Here is a 27,414-nt window from a genome sequence, read left to right as displayed (position 1 = left end):
CTTTGAAAGAAGCAGCCTATCATCAAAGCCAGCATGACTGATGTGGGCATGGTAACATTCATAATAGACCTCTGCAATGTGATTTATTGCCGTAAAGGCTGATATCTGCCATGTGCTATTTTTCCCCTCCCCTATAATGACTTGGCAGAAAATCCAAGCTGAGATTGCTGCCCATGAATCTACCTTGGAAGAGCTAAAAAAGAATGTGCGGTCATGGATGCCAGCTGTCCCAGAATGCAGATCTCCTCGTGGTGGGTCACAACTGGATGCCTTACAGGTGAAAATAACAAATATTTGACATATCTGTTTTTTCTTCTTTTTTCTTGTTGTTTACTAGGACTGAATATAAATATGTATATTAAAAAATAACAGAGCATTTGTGCTGTGAAAAATCTCAGGGTTGCCTCTTGAATTGTTTTAACAGAATTCTAGACTGCTCTTGGTTTGAATACATTCCTTGAGTCTGAGAAAGTTCAAGAAGAAAGCAGAAGGCTGAGACAGGAATTATCATTATTAGGGAAATTTAATTATGGTTTGTGTTATGTGGGATTTACTAGCATTTATTAAAGTGTACAGTCATAGAACAAAATTCTTTCTTTGTTCTTCATTGATTGTATAATTGTACCTTGAGTGTGCATGATGCTGTACAAGAGGGCAAGTTCCTGCTCTGGAAAAGTCTGCCATCTAAAATTCAACATGGGTATCAGGAGAAAAAAAGGAAGGGGACACATGACAAACAAAGAGAGATTATGTGCCAGATTGAGGCCATAGCAACTATATGCCACAGTCCCGATCCAGCCTTTCCCTGACACTAAAAGGAACAGCAAAATGCCACTCTGGGGAAAAGGCACCTTTGCTGCTACGGTGGCACTTTCCAGCACACCTTTTGGTGCTGTGTCAACTGGATGTAGCAGTCAGGCGCATGGCGTGATGATGGCATCAGGGCAGCCTTGGGTTGTGCAGATGCCACACTCCCATTCTGCCCTGAGGCTGGGGTATAACACTGGTCTATACAGCCTCTGAGTTGCAGTAGGGCAGAGATAGTGCCTAGGTGGCTCTCTAGGGGTTTGAAAGCAGCTTCCATGGTCTCTCACCGTTAAATATATTATTATTCAAAGGCATAGCCATCTTAGGTATCCAGGAATCCATAAAGGAATCCAGTAGTATCTTTGAGACTAAATGTGAAGAAGTAGTTTCTAGTATAAGTGTATAGTAAACACAATCCACTTTGTCAAATGCATCTGGTGACAACTGAAAAGAAGAAAAGTGCTACTTTTTTTAAAAAAAACTTTAGATGTATTGACTGTACTGGCCAGGTGGGAATGGAGAACTAGGAACTTGAGTCAAAGAACCCATGAAAAATCTTAGATTTTGATGGATTTGAATTAAATCAAAGCCAGCAGGTGTTGTGTGATGTTGTTCCACGTATACAGGGGAGCAAAAGAAAAAAAAGGCAGAGAAACTCTTTTGAGTGAGCAGGACAATGTCAAGCATTTGGAAGTAGTAAAGCTGTATGGGTGAAAGTCTCAATTTGAATTAAAGTAATGTTTTTTTAAAACCCAATATGGATGATTGATAAGTTATTTTTTTAATTTTTAACATGGTTTATTCATTTAAGTAAAGCTTGTAAATGTGTGTTACCAACAGTGTTTTGTGATTGATCACTGTGATACTTTTATAAACATTTATGTGTTAATATAATTGTCACATTGTATATTGCTTGCATTTAATTTCCTCTAAGTTCACTGTCTGTACTTCTTTTCCATGTTGAATATACTATATATATTCATGTATAAGTCTAGAAATTTTAGTCAAATATTGACTCCAAAAAAGTAGACTAATCCCATGGGTCAGTATAAGTACTGTACTGTACTTTAATTCCTGGTGAAAGGCAAGAGTGTCCTCTGTTCTGAAAGCACTCACACCCCCTTTATATTCTCTCATCCATGAAACCTTTATTATGAGCTCAAACCTGCCGAAATTTTGTAAGTTTTCTGGCATTTTTTTCTTTTGCTTCATCCTTTATACCCTCGGTTTTACTCTTGATTTATCCATATTAAAAGCCATAATTTTAGTCCCAAAACCTGCCCTCAGCTTACTTATAGTGGAATATATGCGGTACTTGCTGGATCAGAACAAAGTTCAGTTAACAGGTTGAAAGCTTATGCCATAATATATTTAGCGTGCTACAATACTGCTGGTTTTGCTATAGTAGAGTAAATGGGTACTTTTTGGGGAAAGAACGATACAGTTTTGCCATAATAGCGGCTATTTTACCCATGGTCTCTAAACCAAGACTGGCAAGATCTGGCCTCTCAGGGGCCCCAGTGTGGGCCACTACCACCCCATGCTCCCAATTATTATTGGATTTTTTCTTGAATAAATATACCTAACCCCTCCCTCAGCTGAAGGGAATTTTGTTGTGGTTCCTGCCCTCTCCTTTATATTTTAGACTTGGAGGTATTCTCCCCCCTAAAACCTGGCTTTTCAGAGCCCAAATATACATGTCTCTTCTCAGACATAATGACATAATGAAATGGAATTTTTTCATTCTAACTGGGGTGACACCACGCCAGGTGACACCAACCATGCAGAAAACCATGGGATACCATATCAGAGAGAAGATTGTAGAGGGTGGATGAAAAACAAGCCCCTGAAAGGACCCTGAAATAGATAGAAATATAGAGAAAGTGCAGAGGAACACTTTTCTGCCTTTGATAATGTCAAAACAAAAGATTCAGCAAGTTTCAGGAAAAAGTTACTCAGGCCTCAGATACACAGGGGCTCAAGTTCAAGTAAACGATACTATGTATGAGAGGCTAGCATGCAGAGAGATTGACATGAACAAGGACCAAACAGTATCTTTATATTTTACTCTGAAATCAACATTTTTCTGTGGGACTTTCAGTGGAGTGCAGGAGATGGAAACCAAACTGAAGGGGGTTGAAATCAGAATTGAAGGAGAATAACTCAAGGCAAAGGGAAGAGGTAGCTCTAGGAGTTTGTTGGTAAAGTACTGCATAGAAATAAGATGAGGCACTTGTTGGAAATGGTGGATGGACTGAGGCATTGCTTTGTGACATGGGTATAGCAGGAAAAGATGCGCGCACGCTCTCTCTCTCTTTGTGTGTGTGTGTGAGAGAGAGAGAGAGAGAGGGCGAAGGTAATTATATAATATAGAGGAAGGATAATGTCATGAGAAACAGAAACAAGTTGGGAGGGAAATATAGTTATGTTAGATGAGGTAAAGAGGGTAGTAAACAAGAGCAATATGAAGATTGAGGAACAATTTAAGGGATGTGTAGGAAATAACATTATGAATACGTGTGTGTGTGTATTTGCATGTGCATGAATGAGAGAGAAAATTCTTTGGTTAGAGTCCGATGTTTTGCTTTCTTATATAAACAGAGAAAACTCCGGGAAGTATCTACAAAATATCAACTATTCCAGAAGCCAGCAAATTTTGAGCAACGTATGTTGGATTGCAAACGGGTTCTGGATAATGTAAAGGCTGAACTCCACGTTTTGGATGTGAAGGACATTGACCCAGATATAATTCAATCTCATTTCGATAAGTGCATGGTAATATTAAATTACGACTGGATTTTCTCACATTTCTCTTGCCCTGTACATTTTTTCCTTTCCTTATGAAGTTTTAAGATAATTTGTTTCTGTGGTTCATATGAAATGAAAACTTCTGTGGTCTGCAGAAGCATATCTGCAAGCCTGGTAGAGAGCTTGAATGAGAATAACATTGTAAATTACACTTTCATTGTCTTATTTAGTTTTAAAACTGAAAGAGTCAGCCTACTTGTTAAAACTCTATATGAAGCAAATATTTGTTGTTGTTGCTAACTACTGTCAAATTGACCAACTTATGGCAGCACTGTGAATGAAAGACCTCCAAGTCTCATCAATAGACCTACTCAGGTGTTGCAGGGTTAGGATGTGGCTTTCTTGATTGATTCTATCCATCTGGAATGTGATCTTCCTCTTTCCCTACTGCCCTCTACCTTGCCCAGCATTGTTGTCTTTTCTAGTAAGTCAGGTCTTTTCATGATATGGCCAAAGTAGAACAGTCTCATCTTGGCTTCTGGGGAGAGTTCAGGCTTGATTGCTCCGACAGCCATTTAGTGATTATTATTTTTAAGCAGTTCACAGTATCCACAGAACTCTTCCACAGCACCAGATTTTACTGATGAACAACTTACTTTAATTTAATTTTGGCTCAATTCAGATGTCTTACCTGGTAATTTAAAAGATTCTGTGGATTTGTGCATGCTGTCCTCTTTCCTGACTTATGCACTTGAACATGCCATATCCATTCAACATTTCCTGGTTAACAGTAATCATAATTTGCCATGATTTCCATGGCTTTTTTGTTTTTAGTTGTATTTGGGAAAACTGTAAACATTGCTGACCATGATTTGTCTCAGAATTAGAAATTAAAATTTGAAGAGAGTTTCTGATTGCTTTGGATCTTCTCATAACTTTACAAAGTCATTTAAAACTATGGTTACTATGAATGAAGTTGAATGAGAATTTGGTGTGCATGATGTGAGTAGAAGAGGAGCTTGCAAACAAGTGGCATATTCCTGGTATTTAAACTGTAATTTAGCCATAATATTTATATTGGCTTCTCTTTTCTTGACCTGTTAAAGCAGACATTCAGAAGTAATATAATACAGTCAACCCAAATATTTATTGAAAAATAATAATAATTTTTGTTGTATTTCATGTTAACTAAGGTGTATGTTGTCTTGGCTCTAGAAACTCTACAAGACCCTTAGTGAAGTAAAGCTTGAAGTGGAAACTGTTATCAAAACAGGAAGACAAATTGTACAAAAACAACAGACTGACAATCCTAAGAGCATGGATGAACAACTGACTGCACTGAAATTTCTTTATAATGATTTGGGAGCACAGGTAGGGGTTGTCACCCTTTAGAAAATGCAGTTTTGTTTTACTCTGTAAAACAAATTTGAACAGATAGCTTCTGATTCATTTCCTGGCATAAGTCAAGTTTTTTGTGCTTATTTTTTGTGCAAGTCTTAAATGGTGTGTGTGTGTGTGTGTGTATGTGTGTGTGTGTTCTTTCAAGACCCCTGTCTTGACTTGTGGTGTCTCCATGAATATTGTAGGTTTTTCTTAGCCTAGGAATACTCAGAAGTGATTTGCTATTGCCTTCCTTTCAAATGCAATTATTTGAAGGACTGTCTTCTCTCACATGAAACTTTATTTATTTATCTATTGTTTATTGAATCTATACTCTGCCTTTCCCCTGGAATGGGACACAAATTGGCTCCATGTGTGGTTGGTTGAGTTGCATTTCACTGCTGGGCAGGTAATCTAAAGCAACAGTGGTAGTTGTGAAAGGGCATCAGTTATTTTGTCTGTGGTACCACATGGATTGGACCAAACATTGTCACTGCTACTTGTCCTTTATTTTTGAAATGACAGTTTTTACATGTTGGGTTCCTCATGCAGGTCACTGAAGGGAAGCAAGATCTAGAACAGGCACTGCAATTGTCATGCAAATTAAAGGATGTATCTTTCTCCTTGGCGAAATGGCTGGAGGCTACTGAGGCTGAGTTAGTACAGAAGTCGACTTCAGGAAGTTTACTTGCTGATTTGGACACTGAAATTGCATGGGCGAAGGTAAGGAAAATTATAGCTTGTACCTTTTTGTTACAGCATAATTTATTTCTTAATGAGCATCCTCTCTATTTCTACCTGGAAGCAATTGCAGACAAATAAACACACAGGCTAAATTGCAGCCTACCATGAGTTCCCTCTCTCTCAAATGAATAATATTTGAATGGACAGGACAAGAAGTCACAACATTTTGCCAAACCAAGTAGAGTTCGGCTCTTGAGATGGTGTATGGTTCAACAGTTACCCCCATTTTTGTTTACATATATGGTAGCAATCCAGTTGCAATGGTATCAACAAGTGAGGAGGAATTTGATCAGGTAGAAATTTAGAGGAGCAAATATCTGAAGTGCTATTATGAAGAAGATAGAACAACCTTCTTTTCAGTTACTCCAGAGGGCAAGACCTAAACCATGAATTCAGATTAATGAAACAACTTTATGATGATAAAAACAGTGAGGTAAACTTACTTGGAGGAGAGTGGATTCTTCTTCATTTGAGCTTTTTAAACAGAGGTTAGATTGCCTTCTACCATAGATGCTTTAACTGTGGATTTCTTGCATCAACAGGAGGTTGAACTGGATGGCCCTTTGGAATCCTTCCAGTTTTTTTAGCCTTGCAAGAAATAGGTCTCTTTCTTTCTGTTTCTGATATTACAGTTAAAGATATCCAGCTGTAGATCAAAAGAATCAGTCATTAACATACATAGCCCATATTCAACCATAGTTTGCTCCTGATTTATAGCAAACCAAGTGAAGAATTTGATGTAAGTTTGAAAGCAGAATTTTGGAACAGCCCTAACAATTTTGCTGCTGTGCAGATGGCAGCCAATTCTGTGAAAACATTCAAGCTTTGGTGATTGCAACTAGGAGCTTAGCATTTGGAATATTTGGCATTTCTTTCCTAGTGTCAGGTTCCAAAGTCATTACATATGGCACATAGTTATTGTGGCTGCTATTGTTTATCCCTTGTTCCTATAGAATACAATAGAGGCAATAGCATCCTGGCAAGGTTTGGAGACATTTCATTGGCTGTAGATGAAAGTTAATTATTTGAGGTGTTGACAGATAGCTGTTAGAACTCCATCTGCTTTACACAATCTGCAGCAGAGGAGTTAATCAAAATTTTCCTATAGTGCTGCAACAAGAGCACTCAGTGGAATTTGAGCACTTAATATTTGCATTGTGTTACATGCTTAATATAATCAGTAATGAAGGGAAATAGTGTTCTATGGCCCTCTCCAGACGGGCCTTTGTGGCGCCCCCGCCACGTGCTAGGGGTTGGCTGAGGGCGCACTGCCCATACTGGCCTCACCCCTAGCATGTGACGAGGGCGTCAAAATGGCGGCACCCTATACACATGGGTGTCGCAATTTTGACGCGATGGATGCTTAGTGTCTGCACATCACGTCCCCATAAGGACGTAACGAGTGCACCGTTGGTGCACTGCGATGTCTTTATGGCACCACAAGAAGAACCCGCTTTTTAAGGGTTCTTTTTGCTGCACGAGGGAGCCATGCGGTTTGTCCGCTACGGCTCCCTCGCACAGCAAAACAAGGCGTGGGCAGACCACCCTTTTGGGGTGGTCTGTATCCTGCCTATGTCTTTTAAAAAAGTGTAGCAGTATAAAGCTTTTTTAAAAAAACTTGGTCAACCAGATAGTTCACTGTATCAAATTTAGACCATCTGGTAAATCTCAATGTATTTAACTATGAAGTCTCTAAGCTTATCTTATCTCCATCCTTCCTTTACTGCTGTTTTACAACCTGGCAAAAATGATATTTTAGGTTTAAAATTTCTCTGAAATTTCCAATGTCTTTTTGTAGACATTTGAAAACCTCCTTTCCCTCAAACAGTTTAATTACACCAGTCAAAAATAAAGAGACAGTGCTGGAAAATTTATTTCACTGTGTAACACAGTGCTCAGAAGTGTGTTTCTTTCCACATTAATGTAATACTGCTTGTTTTAATTATTGATTGCTATTTTAGAGAAAGTCATATTTAGTCAATTATTTGCCTAATTGAGTGCAAAAAGTCATTAGCCTACAAGGATGCATGTTGTGTACTGGGGATTGATGTTAAAAATAGAACAGGATAATTTCATTGTACTAAGAAAAATAGTACAAAGGACATTTGTCAATTGCTAGGTGTATAAAAGGGTAGAGAGGGAGTAATGCAAAAAAACTGCTCCAACAGTTTTTTTTTAGTTATCTGGAATAGATTTTGGGGGAGTATAGGAGAGTAGCAGGATAGAGGAAGGATTACCACTTTTGGCAAAAGCAACAAGGTCTACAGGAACTACACATTTGGGTTCTCGATGAGGGCATGAATGTGTGAAGAAGATCTTAGATTTTTCATATCTGTTTGAGGTCTTTGAGACATGGTACTAAACTATGGTTTAATGTTAAGAATATGAAGAGTCTCCCATGCTATTTAACATTTACATGAAACCGCTGGGAGAGATCATCCGGAGACATGGGGCGCAGGGTTATCAGTACGCTGATGACACCCAAATAATCTTCTCTATGCCTCCGACTGATGCAGTGACTGAGGATGGCGTCTCTCCTCTCGTGGCCTGTCTGGAGTCAGTAATGGGCTGGATGAGGGAAAACCGTCTCAAGCTGAATCCAGAGAAAACGGAGGTACTTGTGATAGGTTCACCTGGTCCAGGAATGGCGGTGGTTCCACCTGTCCTGAACGGGGTCACGCTCCCAGTGAAGGACTCCGTGCGCAGTCTGGGGGTGTTTCTTGACTCGTCGCTTCACCTGACCGCTCAGGTGAATGCGACGGTCAAGAACACCTGTTATCAGCTTCGGCTTATTCGCCAGCTGCGCCCATACCTGGCCCAGAGGGACCTTGAAACTGTGGTACATGCTCTGGTAACCTCGAGACTGGATTTCTGCAATGTACTCTACATGGGGCAACCCTTATACCAAGCCCGGAAGCTACAAATGGTGCAGAATATGGCAGCCAGGCTGGTCACTGGTACTTCCAGGGCCAGCCATATAACACCGGTGTTAAAAGACCTCCATTGGCTGCCCATTCGCTTCCGGGCACAATATAAGGTGTTGGTGATTACCTATAAAGCCCTAAATGGCTTGGGCCCGGGGTACCTGAAGGACCGCCTCTCCCCGTATATTCCGTCCCGCACCCTCAGAACATCTGGGCAGCAATTACTTAGGGTACCAGGGGCTAGGCTTACCTCCACCATGAGGAGGACATTTTCCATCGCCGCCCTGGCCCTTTGGAACACGCTGCCCACAGAGCTCCGCTCGGCCACCTCCCTGGCCCAATTTAGAAAGGACCTAAAAACCTTTCTATTTCAGTCTGCATTCCCCGAGTAAAGTCCTAATAGACCTCCCTTCCTCTTTAAGAGCAAGAGGATCGGCTAACGGGGCATTTAGTTTATTTTTAATTCACTGTATGTAATTTTATATTAATGTATGTTGTTACCTCCTTTGTTTTTATCTTACTGTAAACCGCCCTGATCTTTGGAAGGTGTGGTATAAAAATAAAATTTTTATTTATTATTTATTTTATAAACCTTGGGCTTGCATGCTGTCTTCTGCTACAAAGAGCCTTCTCTCTTCTTCTGGACAGTTAATATCATTCAAGTTGAGTATCCTTTATTCCAGAATTCAGAAATCCAAAATTGTCTACATGAGTGGCTGAGATAGTGGTCCCTTTGATTTCTGATGGTTAAGTTTACCCAAACTTTGTTTCATGTACAAAATTTTTTAAAATTTTTTTTATATTGTGTATAAAATTATGTTCAGGCTATGTATATTAGCTATATATGAAACATCCATGAATTTCATGTTTAGGCTTAGGTCTCATCTTCATGATATCTCATTATGTATATGCAAATATTCCAAAATCTGAAAAAATAAAATCCAAAGCACACCTGGTCCCAAGCATTTTGGATAAGGGAGACTCAATCTATACAGTAAATTGCACTGTCTAAATAAAATACCCCTTATAAACCAGAAGGATAATTCAAACAGTCTCAGCTGTTAAAATGCCACTTCTCAGCAGTAGATACCAAAACATTAAAGAAATCTGTATGTTCCTGGAAATTCAGGGTTTGACTTAGCAGTCCCATCAGCTTTACAGGGTACAATATTTTCTTTTACTAAAAGAGAATTAGCCCAGTTCCAGATCTTCTTTGAAAAGTCTACAATCAGTGGAGTGTGTGGCTGCCAAGGCACTCTTAAATATTAGAACATTCACTGTTTGAGATTTATTTTGAAATAAGTTTAGATTGCTGGTAACTGTCTTATGTCACATGAAAAGACAAGGTGGCTGATTTAGAATCAAAGACAAATGTGGGGAATGTTTTGATGCCATGTTTGATTTTGCAGTCCTGAGAAATATGGTGCCATTCTGTTAATAGTTCCTGTTCCCTTTTAGAATGTGCTGAGAGAACTGGAAAGGAAGAAAGTTGATCTTAACACTGTAACAGAGAGTAGTGCTGTTCTCCAGACCTTAGTGGAAGGCAGTGAGACGTCTTTGGAGGAAAAAGTCTGCATTCTTAATGCTGGTTGGAGTAGAGTCCGAACATGGACAGAAGATTGGTACAACACTCTTTTGGTAAGCTGTATATGTAGTTTTGTTTTGTTTTGTTTTTGTCTTTTAGGTCTAGGTATCTGTATGACATTATTTCCAAGGCATAACTTAAATAGGATATAATTATTTACGATGATCATATCACTATGCGGAGTGTTAGAAAATGAGGAAATGCCTCTGAAGTGAGAGACTTCACCTCCATCCTGTCTCAACAAGTTTGGCAGAGGTGGAATTCAAGTTGAATTGACAAGGCAATAAAAAGTATCAGATGATGATGCAGTATGTAAAACCCATTATGAAACTGAAAAGCCTAACTATAGAGAATTCAAGGGTTATGTAGCTCAACACTGCTCCATTGCAAAGAAATCCAGTGCAATCTTCCCCATTGCTGGATTACTTTTCTTTTCTTTCTTTCTTTCTTTCTTTCTTTCTTTCTTTCTTTCTTTTTTTGGACAGGTGGGGGTGATTTGCATCTACCACGTAAAGACAATAGAATAATCTCTGTTAAAATATAATTTGATTGTTATTAAATATGTCACTAAGACCAGAGAGAGAAGAGTTGGTAGGAAAGGGTTAACAACTCAGGGTTGAGGTAGTTAATAATTAAACATTTGACACATCTAATGCAAACAGATTTAAGTTAGAAGCCAAAAATTAACTTGATTCTAAATTTCTGTTTAAGTTTAAGTTAGATGACTACAATAAAAGCCTTAGCAGAATAAAGCTGGAAAATGCCATCCATAGTTTATTTCACCACTTTCTCTTTTTTAGGTTTGCGAAAAAAGTGAAGCACACACATGAATTTTTGACATATCATTTCCCCAACCATCCTGTCTCTCCCTGACTCCAGCGTCTCTTACGATCTCACCTTCTTGTATTCCACACTCTTAAAGTTTTCTTAATCCCAGTTAGATCCCAGCAATAGTCCTAAAGTCAGGAGATTCAGAATTATGGTTTCTGGAATAGATAAGGAACCTATATGAGATGTTGAATCCAAAACCCAGGAGGATTATCTAGATGAAAAGAAGATTGCTTTTTTTCAAACTGCCTGTACCAGTTGTTGGTACTTTAAAACTTTTTAACCCTACAATTAACTAAACAATCATACACTTTTAACACATGTTTTTAAAACAGAATTGTTGTTTAACTGACATAACATTTGCCCATCCTTTCCACAGAGACCCTTCCCTTGCTTTCCCTGTCTATTTTTGAAACTTTTATATTAATAGTTTTTATATTAATACTTTGTGTTTTTTTAAAACTTGATTTGATTTGAGTCTGGGGGAAGATGGGAAATAAATAAACAATAGAGTCATTTGTATTAATTAAAGAATGAATTGGGAAATCTAAATTGTCTAGGGGTCTCATTTACAATATATAGTTGATTATAAGTCGAGAAATTTATGCCCCCAAATGTATGCCCCTAAAATCCTGGGTTGACTTGTATACGGATCAATACACTAGTACGACTTAGAAAGGTCCTAAAACAAGCAAGCCTGATGCTCATGTCTCTCTCTCTCTCTCTCTCTCTCTCTCTCTCTCTCTCTGTGAAAGGAGCCCTGGTGGCACAGTGGTTAAATGCCTGTACTGCAGCCACTCACTCAAAACCATAAGGTTGCGAGTTCAATACCAGCAAAAGGGCTCAAGCTCGACTCAGGCTTGCAATCCTTCCAGATTGTTGGGGCAGTTAGCTTGCAGTTGTAAACCGCTTAGACGCTGCTAGTTCAGTATGAAGCAGTATATAAATGAAGCTGTTTGTTTTGTTTGTTTTGAAAGAGGTTTCCGGTCTGATCTGCAAGGCTTCTCTTCCTAGTAAAAAACTCCCCATTTAACTCCACTTGCTTCCCTTCTCAATCTGATGTTCAAACCTTTCCTCCAGCACCTGGGAATTAGGGGCTCGGGAGAAGTCCAGAGAAGGAGAAGGAGGGACGGAAGTGGTATTTCCCCCTTCCCCTTCCTTATAGCCTCCTAAGTTTTACCCTTGACTTATTCACAGGTCATATCAAAATCCATGATTTTGACCCTAAAACCGTCCCTCGACTTATACATGCGGTTGACTTATACATGAGTATATACATTAACTAATTAATAATTAAATTCTGGAATTAAGCTGATGCTTCAGGCCCAGCTTAAGTCAATCAAGTAAGTTAAAATACATTTAATAAAGTTTCCCTTTACATTTGGAAATTTCCAACTTCACTTTTTTAAGATAATCCTATCACTAGCAATAACCATGGTTTAAGATAGTGGAGGACAGTGATAGGTCCTCTCTTGATGATGATAATAATAATAATAATAATAATAATAATAATGATAAAATTTTTATTTATATCCCCCTTTTTGTAAAAACAATCAAAGTGGCTAACGGCATATAAAATCATACAATAATATCATATATACAATATCCCCCCTTAAAAAAGAATTAAACAATTTGCAATTAAAACTACATAAAACATTAAATATAAAATCAAATAGTCGTGGACAGAGTCACAACATAATACGTAAGTGTCCATGATGTATGGGAGTGGTCATTGTGTGGTTATTATATGGCTGAGGACTTGATTCTGGAAAGGCCTGCCGGAAGAGGTCCATCTTAACTGCTTTCTTAAAAGCATCCAAGCTGGTGACTTGACAGATCTCATCCAGCAGGCCATTCCACAGGCCTTAATTGACATAATTGCCATTATTTTGACATTGAAATAAAATACCAGAAATGTATCTCAGGAAAGACTAATGACCAGGATCCAAAGAGACATTTTAGGGACTCTCTGTTTGGATCATCTTTGATAAGATTTGTTATTTAGGAATGGAGAAATAGTTGTTCAAACTATTTTTGGAAGCCTTGTCAGTTCTGAAAACAGGTTTTTCTAAAAATGTAAGCATGGTTTCCCGTTGAGAGTATAGAACTAATTGAAACCTGACCTTAATAGATAGATAAGTATGTTTCATTTTTCATCAACTTTTTTTGTCACTGCTTGTGCTGAAAACACTATTTTGATAATTATTTCACAGCTCACTGGGGATTAGAATCTTGATTCCCCCAAGTTTCAGTCAAACATTCTCAACTAGCAGGCCAGATTGACTCCTATTTAATTCAGCCAACAAACCTTTTGAGTCTAGACAGATTGAAGTGTCAGGTCCATTACAATTCTGTGTTAATAAAGAGGAGCTGGGTATTTTAAAGTTCCATGTGACTGTGACTGTTTAATTATTTTGCTACAGAAGGGAAAATAATAGGTTGTCATTCATACAGTTTTTATGAATGTCTTCATTTGATAAATAGGAAGCAAAAAATGTTAGTGATATTGAATTCAATGTAGAGGTGCTAAATACCATGGAAATCTCTTTCAGGTTATACTGTATAAGCAATTATTTAATCAGTGTTGTTCTACAGGCACCTCACCTTCTTGAAATTATTAATTCATTATTACTAAATTATTGAAATTAATATAGATTTAGAGCCTGCTCTTTTCCTTGAGTCCTAGTCTGGGATATATAAATATATGAATTGGATTACATAATACCGCAATACCCATCTAGCACCTGATTCTTGAGAGTGATTGAATAAATCAAGAAGCAGGTTCCACAAATAGATTGAATGAAAAAAAATCCTGGGGTATTATGGTGGGGTACCTAAAATAATAATTAAACACTCTCTTTCAGAAGCTCAAAACACTAATGTAGTATACAGGTTCAATATAAAATATTACTTCATTGTTCATCCATATCCAAGGGCCTGGAACAGGTAGACTTGTCTGTAGAGGAGCTGCTCTTTTACTTATCAGGATCCATGTCATTGAAATCTGTATGACTGCAACCCTGTTGGCTCTTCTGGTAACAGTGGATCTGAAAGTAGCAGCAATACAGCATCAGCATGAAAAAAAAAGCAAGCTGAGGAAAAGATGAGAGCTATGTTGGCAGAAGGTGGCTACAGTGCTTTTCTTCTTAGTGGTCCTTGGAACTAAGTTATTCTGGAAAGGGTGGCTTATACAATCTCCTGTGAAATTGTCTAAATCACCTCCTCCAGAGTGTTTTGGCGGCAAGGACACACCCCTCCCAACAAGACACTCAGAAATAGATGAGTACATGTCTGCAGCTGCCTCTTCCTGTTGCTACTTCATTCTTCCTGCTTGACTGTGGAGAAAATGCCTTGACTTGGCTCTGTAGCAAATCAACAGCTAGTGCAGTTTATTTAGGACTGAGGTGACACCAATCCTCCCTGTGCTACCTGTCAGCATTCAGGCTGCTGCGTTCTACAACAGTTGCAGCTTCTTGAAAGTCTTCAAGGGCACAACCTCAACAGAATATAGTCCATTCTTGAGTTCATCAAAGAATGGAACACTGTGGACAATTTATTTATTTACTTAATTCATTTATATGCTACCTTTCTCTCAGGTCAGGACCCAAGGATTGTATCAGGTATGCCAACCAAACCTAAAAAATAGCCATTCTTAGTCACTGAGGCCACCTGGGACTCAGGTGATGAATATACTGAGATTAGGAAGAACCTACAAACCTATCTACTTGCTGCTTCCAGGGAAGAGTTTTAAATACACACAGTACTTCTGTTTTATCTGGATTCAGCTTCAGTTTGTTGGCTTATATCTAGCTCATTACCTCTAGACAGCGCCTGATTCTTGAGAGTGAATGGATAAAATCAAGAAGTAGGTTCTACAAATAGTTTGTAGGGAAAAAAGAACCTCTAGCTGATGTAGTAAGGCTGCTAAATTACAGCTTCCCCCAACAAAGCACTTTTAGAGCTCTTGAAAGCAACAATTCTGCATGTATATTCACTTCTGTCAGTCAGCTTGTGGGTGTAAAAAATGTGTCAATTGAATTAGGTTGATAAAAGATGTCAACAGCTTTTCTGGAAATATTAAAAATCAATGTTCCCCACAGTGTCTAAAATGTTGCTCCTCTTTCCTCATTTTCCTTCCACTTGAAATAACAAAAACATTGATATGAAATGGTAACCCAAGAACAAATATATAGAGAAATGTAATGAAACATTAGAAATACTCTCTTTTGGTTATTGTAGACAGCATTCTTTATGAATGCTTTCCCCTAATTTTATAATACTCTAATGAGGGTAGTCCTTTGGCTTTATGTAGTGCTGGATTTTAACATTAGGAATCTTGACTTTGATAACATATTTTCTTCCTGTTTAGGCAAGGAAGGTAAAATATGGCATGTGGTCCTCCTCCCCTGATTTTTTTGAGATGGGGTGGGGGAATTTCCTTCCTGCAATGGCTGGTTGTGCCCCAAAGGCTTGGGTAGTGCTGTTGGCCATTTTGCCAAGTTTTGGGTGTTTGGGGCCCTATGCACTTTTGGGTGGACTATACATGCCTTTTTTCAAAGCATGATTGACTGAAAAAATAAGGAAGCGTTTTGAAAACAACAACAACTCAGTACAAGCCCCACTCCAGAAGTTAGAGACTGTCTGAAAATATGGTGAAATGGCTGGTAGGGCTACCCTGCGGGATAAATGTCAGCTATTTTAGGATATGGGATGTATGGAAATGACATGGGACAATATATCCTTCCTAATGCAGACTATCTAGCAGCTGCCCATTTCTATGTTATGAATTGTTTGTGTGTTTTGATAAACTATATTTTCTAACCCAGGAGTTGATGTGGTATAGTGGTTTACATATTGGACTAGAACTCTGTGGAACCAGGGATTGAATTCCTGCTTAGCCATAGAAACCCCTTGGGTAATGTTAGACAAGTCACACTCTCTCAGCCTCAGAGGAAGGCAAGGGCAAACTCCTTCAGAACAGATCATGCCACGAAAATCCTGTGGTAGATTTGCCGTAGGGTTACTTTAGGTCAGAAATGACTTGAAGACACATGGTTACAACAGCAATTTCATTTGCTATTGACCTTTATTTTGAAGTAGGAATATGAATATTATATATTTACTTAGTTGTATGGGGAGTCTTGTTCTTGAGTAATGAGTCAGATCCATGGAAACTACTCTCCTCCTTAGGACTGACTTGTACCATTAGATAGGATGAAGCACTGAGGTGATGGAGAGTTTCAGCCTTTTGCCCATTTCCCTTTCTTGGAGGAGAGCACTGTATGTGCCGCACCCTCTGAACTTGCCTGATGACTACAAGAGCAGTGGAGGATGCTGACATGTTGCTGTTGTTGAAGTAAAATTCAAATGTCTGCCTAGTTAACCTTGATACTTGTGTTTGTGTAACTGGGGTGTCATTTCTCTCTCTGTGTGTCTCTCTCTGGAAGGATAGCATGCTAGATTTTTTGTTTCAGGCAGCAAAATATCTTGGACTGACTCTGCTCCTGTCTCATTGAAGTAGAAGATAGAAAATAGTGGGACGAGACTTCCTCTGTTTCAGTTTTATTTTGGCTTGTGTTGGTGGATCTATTTAGAGCTCTTGGCATGCAGTGAGCTAGAAATCTAAATAAATATGGTGATGACTGACTACTGCTAAATGTTTCTTGTCAAAATAGCTACAGCATTTGCATTTTATTGATCTTCCTCTAGGTATTTTTTCATTGATTTCTCTTTGTCTTTGCTTTTCAGAATCACCAAAGTCAATTGGAGATTTTTGATGAGACTGTTGCGCACATAAGCACTTGGCTTTACCAAGCTGAAGCCCTGCTGGATGAGATTGAGAAAAAGTCAGCCAGCGAGAAAGAAGAGACAGTGAAGGTGGCAAACCTAATTGCTTACTGATGTGGCTTATACAGAATAGTCTAAATAAAATGTTGCCAGATTCCTCAGTTGATTTCCCTCTTGACACTCCCTTCGCATTTGATCCTGCTCTGTACTAAACACTAAGCCCTGTGCTGCTTTTTCTTTTCTTCTCAGCGCCTGACATCAGAGTTGGATGATGTTAGTCTCAGAATTGACAGTGTGCGTGACCAAGCTGTTATCCTGATGAATAGCCGTGGTGTGTCATGCCGTGAGCTTGTAGAGCCCAAATTGGCTGAACTGAACAGGAACTTTGAGAAAGTATCACAGCATATCAGAAGTGCTAAGGTGAGGAAGATCTGTGAATTAGAGCTTGTAGGGACGGTATATGACTCATATGACATTGTAGTTATACTACAATGAGAGGATGTTGGATTGAGACCATTGTCAAGTTGGTTAAACAGCACTTGGTCATTTTTCTGATTTCTCCTTCACCAAAAACATTTAAGATAGGGACTTGTGCTTTGGAGTTTAACTCCCTTTGGAGTTAATCATGATCTCTTTACAGGTAATGCTCTGTAAATACAGACCTGTAGGCATTGCACAAAAGGTATTTTCCTAGCAAGAATCTCTTGGTATGGAAATCAGTTAATGACTTCAGCTGTTGATCCTGATTCTGACTTTCAGATGTGACTTTAATTATTTCATTCTTGAACTAATACATGTTGTGCATTTGCAACTACATGTGCAGTTTTTTTTAAAGCATTTGCATTCTTATGAATAAGAAGATACCCACTAATTGTTGCACCTTCTTCTTGTGTATTTGTCACTGTAACATCAGATGTTTTACAGTCAAGAAGGCCATAAAATATTTGTCAAGCAAGAGTTCTATGAACCTTCTGTGGCTTCTACAGACCTTGATAAATTTGAATGTGAGTTACACGACATGCTGAATATGGTGGAGAAGCACATGGAATCAAAAGAAGATGATGAAAAGGTTTGTGATCTCAGCATGGAACAGAATGATTCAATGTGTTATATATGTAATCTTGAAGCCTCCTACTCCATCCAGGAGCTGACAAGTAATCAGAAATGCTAGAATCCAGGAGGTGGATCTTACTAGAATCAGCCACCGACCTAGTATAGATAATTTTGTATTTCTCTTTCAAGCTCACCAATTTTCTGTATCTAACAAATGTTTCAGTTCTCAGATTAGGAACATTTTTTACTGTACCAGCCAAACAGCATGGTGTTTTAACTTTTACATCTTGGACAAATATTTTGCCCAGTTACTGTTATCTTTTGCTTCTAGATACTGTTGAACACTTGTTACAGCCATTTCACAATTGCTGTTATTAACTGCTATTTAAGGCCGGAACAGATTGGCAAAAAAGCCGGTTTCCTGGTGGCTTGGAAGCGTAGCGTACACATGACACATGCCCCCAAACCTGCAGGAAGCTCAGCTGTTTACACAGCAGCCACTTTACAGCGCTCTGGCGGTGTGGCATTTAGATGCCGCTCACTTCAAAGTCATGGGGGTGGGGAAAAGTCAGCTTTTTTCCAGCTCAAAAAGGAGCAGCTTTTTGCTGCTTAATGAGAAACCTCCCAAGGCACCCTATCATCAACAGCCTTGCTCAGATCTTGCAGATGCAGGGCTGTGGATTTCTTGATTGAGTTTATCCATCTGGAATGTGGTATTTTTCCTGCTGCTTTCTAATGCTGTGTTCAGAAAAACAAGCATTATTGACATTTCTAGTGAGAGATGTTTTCTCATGATAAAGTATGACCAAAGTATGACATGATTTGTTAGGTACTCATCCTACTTTATTCAGTAGGAGTTCTTTCTAATTAGTTTGCATAGAACTGAATGAATATTTCTTGTAAAGCAAGGGTGGGAATTGTGTAGATCTCCAGAATTTGTTGGGGTGCAACTACCATCAGCCCTAGGAAGCGTAGCCAATGAGGAGAAATAATGGATGCTTCAGTCCAACAACATCTGGAGGACTACATGCTCTCCATCCCTCACGTAAACTATTTTGCTTTGTGTTTTTAGATATATGTTGAGGTGAACATAGATCTTTCTAGAGTGTGCATATGTAAGCCTGCATGGGAAAAAGAATGGAGTTTGTATTGCTTAGCTCCTAGATGATACAGTTGGACCTCCGTCTCCACGGGGGATCCATTCTGCCCCCCCCGCAGATACCAAAATCTGTGCATGCTCATACCGTTAAAATTAATGGCAGCGTGGTGCATGCACATCTGCTACCATGGCTGTGTGCACACGCCACCATTAGGCAAAACTGGGTTAAATCCGTGGGTGGCAAGTCTGCCAATAAGGAGGCCTGACTGTATATAGGCTGTTTAGATTCAGAATCATATGAATTTTTACAGCAACCAGTTAGAATGTGCTTGTGTTCAGAAAATATTTGCATTTCATAAGGAATGACTTCATATTAATGGTGAGGTATGTATTTTGATTTAGGAATCTTGTCTTTTGAGTCACCTTGCTTAAATTCCAAGCTATTTAGCTAGAGTTGCTAAACGTTAGAAATAATCTCTCATATGGGAATATGCATACAAAAATGTAATCATTACTGTGTGAAGAAAGCAGTGTTTGGCTTTCTGTGCATACATAAATTGGAAACGCTGATTATCACTCGGGAAACCAGCTGTTTGTCTCAGGTAAGATAGATTCATTGAATCAATGGAACCTACATAAATGTTAATTTAATCAGTACTGTTCATTCAGTGGTCCCTCTAGATGGGACTAGCAGTTGGATTTAGCCCACTGAATTCCTGATCTGTGTTCCCAGTATGGATGTAAATTTTCACTTATTTATTTTCACAAGAGAGAATGAAAAAATTCAAACATTCAAATGACAAGTTTATATTACAAGATTACACTTACAAACTGCAAAGTTGCCAATTTTAAAATGATTTTGAACATTTTTGAAACAAAAATGTAGTTCTTTGCACAAAATAGTTTTTCTGTAATACTGTTTTGTGCAAAGAACCTTTGTTGCTTTTGCCACCACTACTGACAAAAAGCATGTCTTTTCATTTTTGTTCAAGAGTGAAAATTCAAGTGGTTGACAATTTTTTTCAGTCAGGTGACTCAGTGTGTCAATATACACTTTATCAAGTTTTTTAAAAAAATATTTACATCCCCAGTTCACAGCATCTGTTTATGCCTTCAATGCCATATATCAGCATTCCCCCATGGTCTCCAGATATGTTGTACTACACCTCTCATGAGAGCAAGTGCAGCTATGAGGTCTGGAGGTAATGGAATACATCTGGAAGGTGCTGGTTTTAGGATTTGAAGACAGTTGTTTATAGTGTCTTGTACAAACAACTCTGTCTTTTTACAAAATACTTTTATATGTTTGATGTTGTGCTTCAATAATTTTAGCTGGATGAAGAGAGAGCTCAAATTGAAGAAATTTTGCAAAAAGGTGAGCAGTTGTTACAACAGCTTACAGAAGACAGCAGGCGAGAGAATATTCGTTTGAAGCTTTTGCTCCTGCAGACCAGACAAAGCAGTATTAAGGTCAGTTACTTTCTAATGAAGTATTGCAAGTATTGAATAATTAAAATTTTATGAAATAATTGTAGAGTTTGAGGAGATGCCAAGAATAATCTAGAGATGAACATAACCCCGCCCCCCTGACACCTTGTATGTCCCTCCAGTCAGTGGTACCCATGCCTCAAACCATACTTTCCTGCATAAATCAGAAAATCTTCCTCTTATGCACACATAGCTGCCCAACTTCAGATTATCAGTGGCACTGAGAAAACAATGGATTTAGTTTCATTCAGTCCAGAAAACACTGCATTTAATTTCATTCAGTCCATTCATCCCAGGCATACAAAATATTCTTATTATGAGAACTTCCCATTCTAATACATAACTAGCATTTTTCTGTCATAATCTTGAAACTAGAGTTGTGGTTATATTAAATAAATGCTAATAAATTAGTTCACCATTAACTATGTCATTGTTATTAGAAATCCACTATCTGATTCTCTTTCTTTATGGGTGAGGCCTTTAAGTATCTTCTCTCCTATCCCCAGCAGAGTAAGGAAATGTTCTTGCAGCTACATCTTCTCCGAGGATGGATGGGGAATTGGAGCCAGTTGTACAAGGAACCTCCCTGCATGTTATTAGAAACATATAACTTTCCTTCTTACTCATAATTGATTGAATGAAGGACTCTGAATTGCTCAGATTCTAATTTCCTACTGAAAGGAGAGTGGCAGTAGTTTCTTCACTTACAAAAACCCCAGTTTAGCATCTACAGTGCGCCCGCATTATACACGGGTGCGCTTTATGAGGTCTTGAGCGTACGCACTTAAGCTGCAGGGCGCGAGCGGGGCGCAAGGGGTGGCATGTCCCGATGTGCCGCCACGCACGAGCCCCATTGTTTCCAGTGGTGCTCGAGCGTAGGCAGAATTCGCCTTATGTGGCGAGGTCCGGAACGGATCCTCCGTGTAAGGCAAGGGCGGACTGTACTAGGTGTTTACCCCTAGAAACAGTTCTGATTGTGATAAGTTGTGGTCAGGGAAATGGAGAATAAGGCAGAAGAGGAACAATATTTATACATTGTTTCTTTTCTGCTTTATAACAGTTTTGAGTCATATTTGACATAACATCAGCTTGACCTTCTTCTGCAAATTCCAGACATCTTTGATTAAGAATGGTCCTTCTTTTTGCTGCTCCTCTCAGTCATAGGTTTATGATCATTCATTTCTTTGATTACAGGAGCTCAGATTGCTACAAAGAAGGCAAGAGGTAGAAGCCTCACCTTCATTCTCCCCATATAATACAAGCAAAGAAAGCCATTCACATTGGCTGAATGAGACTGATGGAAGCCTTTCCAGACTACAGAAATCAGAAGATGAGGGAAAGTTTCAGGTAAACAAATCATTCAACATTTGTTTGAGAAAATACATTTTAAAGTTATAGTAACAGACCAGTTATCTGTCTTTTATCTATTACTACCTGGTACTAGATGATAATCTTTATTGTATTTATTTTTATGATGCTGAAAAACAAAATTGTATAAAATACAGATGCAAAAGTAAAAAGCCATTGATAGAATACTTGCGCTTCTTGTTGAGCCAATGTGGTAAAGTGGAGACCAGGGTTCAAATCCCCCATTTGGCCATAGTGGGTGATCCTGGGCAAATTACACTTTCTCAGCCTCAGAGATAGGCAAAGCCAACCTCCCTGTGAACAAATTCTTCTAAGCAAACATCATGATAGGTCTGTCTTTAGGTTACCATGTGTCAGAAATTACTTGAAGGCACACAACAACAAACAACTTCTTGTTGCAGCCTGTTTTTCAACTCTGCTAAGGAAAATGATCATTCTCATCATTGAGGTACAACAGTTGTCATTCATTTGGTGCCTCATGGGTTTTTGTATTACAGCTCCCACAATCTTTGACCATTGGTCATCTTGGCAGGGGAGGCTGATGGTACTGATAATCCAAAAACATCTGAAAAGTACAAGACTGGAGAAGATTGAGCTACCAGAATGTCCCTATCTTTTATTGAAATCAATACATTTTATTTTAGGCAATCTGTCAAACACTTTTGAATTTCTGGTTGTGGAACTTTATAATGAAGTGAATCACTCTTTATGACTGTAACTTTAAACCTAGAACCAGTGGACACACTGACACTGAAATAAGGAATGTTAAAAATGTTGCAGTGCACCTACGTAGCATAGAATTATAATATTCTCCCACTCATTAACCAATTACTTAAAAAAACAAACAAAAAAGAAAGTGATTACAGAAAATTGTTGTTGTGTGCCTTAAAGTTGTTTTTGACTTATTGCAATCTTCTTACAGTTTCTTGGCAGTATTTGTTCAGAGGGTGCTTGCCTTTGCCTTCCTCTCAGGCTGATTATGTGAGTTTCTATGGCCAAGTGGTGCTTTGAACCCTGGTCTCCAGAGTTGTAGTCCAATGCCCACTGTATATATAAGCACGCCTGGTTGCAAAATGTGGTCTGTTCACACTTGCATTGAACATTGTGGGGAACATATAGGTCTGTTGGAGACAATTCTTACATTGAAGTGGTGTTTGGTGTGGTATGAACATGAATCTCTGGAGGAAGAAATCCCTGCACTAGTAGTATTCCAGTGGAGATGTAAACATTCATAGATATTTGCACATAAGCCCTCCTCTTCCAGATTTTCATGCTTTATCTACAAATACTAGGAGGGTGAGGGCATAATGTCATGTGTTGAAACTAGGCCGGATTTTGCATACTCAAGGCATGTGTAGGTCTGTCTGAATTTTTTTGTCATTGAGTTGGCTTTGGCATGGTGACTCTATGAATGAGAGACCTCCCAGACACCCTATCATCAACAGCCTGGCTCAGGTCCTGCATATTGAGGGCTGTAGCTTCCTTGGCTGAGTCTCTCCACCTTTAAATCAGTTCTTCTCTTTTTTTACTACTTTACCCTTTAGCAAGCATTATAATCTTCTCTAATGAGTCATATTGTCTCATGATATGTCCAAAGTACAGTAGCCTCAGTTTGGACATTTCGACTATTAGGGAGCATCCAGGTTTGATTTGCTCTAGGGTCCATTTACTGGTCATTTTGGTCACATTCCAGATGAGTTGATTCTCTTCCTGCCAAATTTTATTTTCAGTTCCCCCCTCCCCAAATATTTATGAGTTATTTTTCAGAATTAGAAAAAACCTAGAGGTATAATTAACCTTCTTGAATAGTTGCAGTCTGCCTGGTTTTAGCATACAGTGCACCCACGCCATACGCAGGCACATTATATGCTGCTTTCAGCATACACTGAAAGCAGCACCAGAAAAAGCGTAGCCATGCTGCTGTGCCGCTGTGCCACTGCTCCGCTGCTCTGCCATGAGCATGAGCCCCGTTACTTCTAATGGGGCTCAAGCATACCCACAATTTCTTTTACGCGGGCAGGGGGAGGTCCGGAACAGATCCCCCATAAAAGAAGGGACCACTGCAGTTGTATGGCACTTGGGATGATGACAGTCTTTACAGTTTACAGTTTGAAGGTCCCTCCTCCTCCTCCTCCTCCTCCTCCTCCTCCTATCCCGTCGTTTCCTCAAAACTGGGAGTCAGGGTGGCTTATAATATTTAAAAAGCAATACAGTTAAAAAACATGCAAAAATGGTACAGTACATTAAAACAGAAATTATTAAAACAAATTATATGTTAAAAAATAAAGTTAGAAAGGTAAAAATGTTCAAAACACTTTAAAACAATTCAACATCCTTGCCCATTCTTTAAAAACTTTATGTTTTAAATGCTTGTCTGAACAGAAAAGGCCATCCCTTGTGTCCCCGTCAACCGTGCTTGTGATGTTGATGGGACTGAGAGAAGGGCCTCTCCTGATGATCTCAGAGCCCAGGCTAACTCATACAAGGAAATACGATTTGCCAAATAGCCTGGACCTGAGTTATATAGGGCTTTGTAGATTATAACCAGCATTTAAATTGTGCCCGGAAAAAAGCTAGTAGTCAGTGAAGCTGTTTCAACAGGGGCATTGTGTGGTCTCTGTAACCTGCCCCCGTTAACAGCCTGGCTGTAGCTCATTGGAACAGCTTAGGTTTCTGAACACTCTTCAAAAGCAGTCCGAAGCAGAGTGCATTGCAGTAGTCCAAATGGCATATAGCCAAGGCATGTACCACTGTGGCCATATCTGTTGCTTTCAAACCTCTTAAAGGATATATTTATCTCCCTGAGTTGTCTGTGGGCAATTGTTATCTAAAAACACATAACAAAACTGAGATGCTCTTTTGTCAAGAAACTTGCAAAATTTCAAAAAAGATAAGTGCACTTTTTTTTTTTTAGAAAATAAAGTGTTTAGTATTTTCAAAGGGGAAGTGATTCACTCTTTTCCCAATGGATTTTTTTGACAGAATGAAATTGTTATACATTGTAGAAATTTTTCTATAAAAGAAATGCATTAGAGCCAATTCCAGTCCAATTCTTAGTCTGAGATCAAGCAGGCAGTCCAGCTGATCACTAAGGCCAAAAGTGAGTAGATGAAGAGATCAAACCGAGTTCAACAGCCAGAGGTCAAGAATCAGGGAAGTGTCAAACAAAGAATCATGCTAATGGTGTTGGAACCTGTTACCATCAGCAGAGCTTCTGTTAACAAGGCTCTGTGAGGAGTGGGCAAATTGAGGCAGACAGCCTCACCAGCAGGAGGTTGCAGATGTTGAAGATCAATTGCCATAATTCTTTGAACAACAAGGGAACAAAGAAAGATTGCGCCCACTTGCAGAAGTTATTAAGTAGGGGACACTGACCAAATTAGGCACCTGGGATCTTGAACTAGCTGCCTATAAATCTCCCAAGCACTCTCTGGCTGTTTGTTGCTTTCAACCCCCCCCCCCCCCCCTTTTCCTGGTGACTAGCTGTACTTTCATATGTTCATGTTTTTGACCTTGGACTGGCTATGATTAATGATTCTGTTTCATTTCTTGATGGCTTTGTTTATCTGGACTACTGACTTTCTGAATTAGGTCTGACTAACAACCACCCTCTTGCTTCTTCCTTCATCCTGCTGGAAACCCTGTGACAGACCTGGACTGAATTAACTGTCAAACAGCTCTTGTATTCTAACCACCGGATTCATGGGGCACTTGTTAACTGGAGCATAGGACACTTGGTGTCTGTGAACTGCTTATAAGTCTGTTTGGTTGTGTCCAGTTGCTCCCTAGAATGGCTTGAGCAGCTTGCATTCCTGAAGAAGTGCATCAGCTCTGTGGCTGGATGATTGTGAGACAATGATGGAGAACAGGTGTGCTTGGTGCCCGTAGTTGGTGGGAGTGGAGTCTTCAGGGTGAATCCATGCATGGAATTGTTATACAGTATGTGAACTGACATGGGGTCAATAACTTGACCCCATTATCCTTGTGGAAGTTTGTGAAATATCAAAGAACTTTTTTGCTGGGTAGATTCTTGTGAAGTGGTCAGCAGTCCCACAATATACCGTATATATTTGTCTAGAAGTCTAAAAATTTATGCCCCAAAATTGACTCCAAAATCCCAGTTTGACTTATTTACGGGTCAGTATGGTAATGTGATAGCAGCTCTTTCAGATTTCCCCGTATGGTGGAAAGATAGTTTCTTTTTCTCTTGAGCCAAGCAGAAAGAGTCCTAAGTGATTAATTGCTTTTAAACAAAGAAACAGAGTGAAGGAGGAAAGGAAAGCTGAAATGATGAAGCAAATGGCTCAGTTAGAGTCTCTTTTGCAGGGTGCACACATACAAACAAACAAAACAAGCTTCATTTATATACCGCTTCATACTGCCTAAGTAGTGTCTAAGTGGTTTACAACTACTGTAAGCTAATTTGCCCCCAACAATCTGAGTACTCATTTTAGCGACCTCGGAAGGATGCAAGCCTGAGTCAAGCTTGAGCCCTTTTGCTGGTCTTGAACTTGCAACCTTGTGGTTTTGAGTGAGTGGCTGCAGTACAGGTATTTAACCACTGCGCCACCATGCAAGGAGCCTCCAGGTTTTACCCTCGACTTATCCACGGGTCATGGCAAAATCCATAATTTTGGCCCCAAACCTGCCCTTGATTTATACATGAGATTGACTTCTAGTTGAGCATATACTGTAAACAAAGGAAGCCTGCTTTCTGCTGTCCTTCTGTTGTGACGATGGCTGGGAACTGATTCCTCCCAACTGCATGAGTTCCTTGGGGGAGGGTGACAGTTCTGAAGGAGACTTGGGTGTAAGGGTGCTGAGAGGTTTGATCCTTGGTCCAGAGGAGCATTGAGCCTGGTGACTGTCCAGGAATCCTTTAATTCAGATGCACCTCTGTATAAGAGACTTCAGATTTGCTGGAGGATCTATATGGGCTAGCTCATTTAGAACCTCCTGACCCAGGCCTTCTCAGAACTGATCCATCAGGATAGAGTCATTCCAGGTCAAGTCTTGAGGCAGTAGTTGGAATTCATTGGCACAGGCTGTCACTAAACTCTTGCCTTGGACTCCACATCCAGGTATGACATGAAAGGACAGATGATTGATGTACAATGTGTGACTGGAAAAGAACTTATTTTAACATCTGCCATTTTCCAGGGAGGCACCCAATGCACCCAGGTCCCGAAATTTTCCCCAAAACCTTTTTAGGTTCCTGCTTGTGGAAGAGAGAACTGAGGAAGAATAATGAACACTGTAACAGTCCTGCAATGTATTATTTCAACATCTCTTCCTCAGAACACTGAACTGGCTTGATAAAAACATTCAGTGTGGTTAGAAAATGGAGTTGTCCGTCACTAAACTATATCCCTTCCTATTCCTCCCTGTTTCCTTTCTGTGCTTTTCTATATGTAGTCAATGTCAGCCAAAAGATAGCCATTTTTAGATACTGATGCATTGTCTCAAGCCCTACATATCTTTTATTTTCATGTGCAGCATCACTGTCTGTATTTCATTTATTATAGTCCTTCTCTGGCCCTAATTTCTTTGTCTTCCTCCATGTGGAATGTGAATCCAATACCTGAATAATTAAATGTAGAGAG

At 39.3% G+C, this 27,414-nt stretch overlaps 1 protein-coding gene across 3 annotated transcripts in view; it reads left to right on the top strand.

Moving 5' to 3' along the window:
• UTRN (utrophin) overlaps window positions 1-27,414 on the top strand; it is a 446,595-nt gene that overhangs the window by 131,257 nt on the left and 287,924 nt on the right. For all 3 annotated transcript variants that reach the window (XM_089530248.1, XM_089530249.1, XM_089530250.1), the window contains exons 31-40: window positions 149-277; window positions 3,409-3,582; window positions 4,771-4,926; window positions 5,488-5,658; window positions 10,062-10,241; window positions 16,765-16,893; window positions 17,053-17,223; window positions 17,717-17,872; window positions 20,288-20,425; window positions 21,638-21,790. In XM_089530248.1, the coding sequence (XP_089386374.1) occupies window positions 149-277; window positions 3,409-3,582; window positions 4,771-4,926; window positions 5,488-5,658; window positions 10,062-10,241; window positions 16,765-16,893; window positions 17,053-17,223; window positions 17,717-17,872; window positions 20,288-20,425; window positions 21,638-21,790 (1,557 nt within the window). The remainder of the gene's footprint in view (window positions 1-148; window positions 278-3,408; window positions 3,583-4,770; window positions 4,927-5,487; window positions 5,659-10,061; window positions 10,242-16,764; window positions 16,894-17,052; window positions 17,224-17,716; window positions 17,873-20,287; window positions 20,426-21,637; window positions 21,791-27,414) is intronic.

This window comes from Sceloporus occidentalis, unplaced genomic scaffold, assembly GCF_023333645.1.
Source record: "Sceloporus occidentalis isolate IW3139 unplaced genomic scaffold, rSceOcc1.0.p SCAF_6, whole genome shotgun sequence".
In the NCBI taxonomy this organism is placed as follows: domain Eukaryota; kingdom Metazoa; phylum Chordata; class Lepidosauria; order Squamata; family Phrynosomatidae; genus Sceloporus; species Sceloporus occidentalis.
This window is presented reverse-complemented; position numbering and strand designations above follow the sequence as displayed.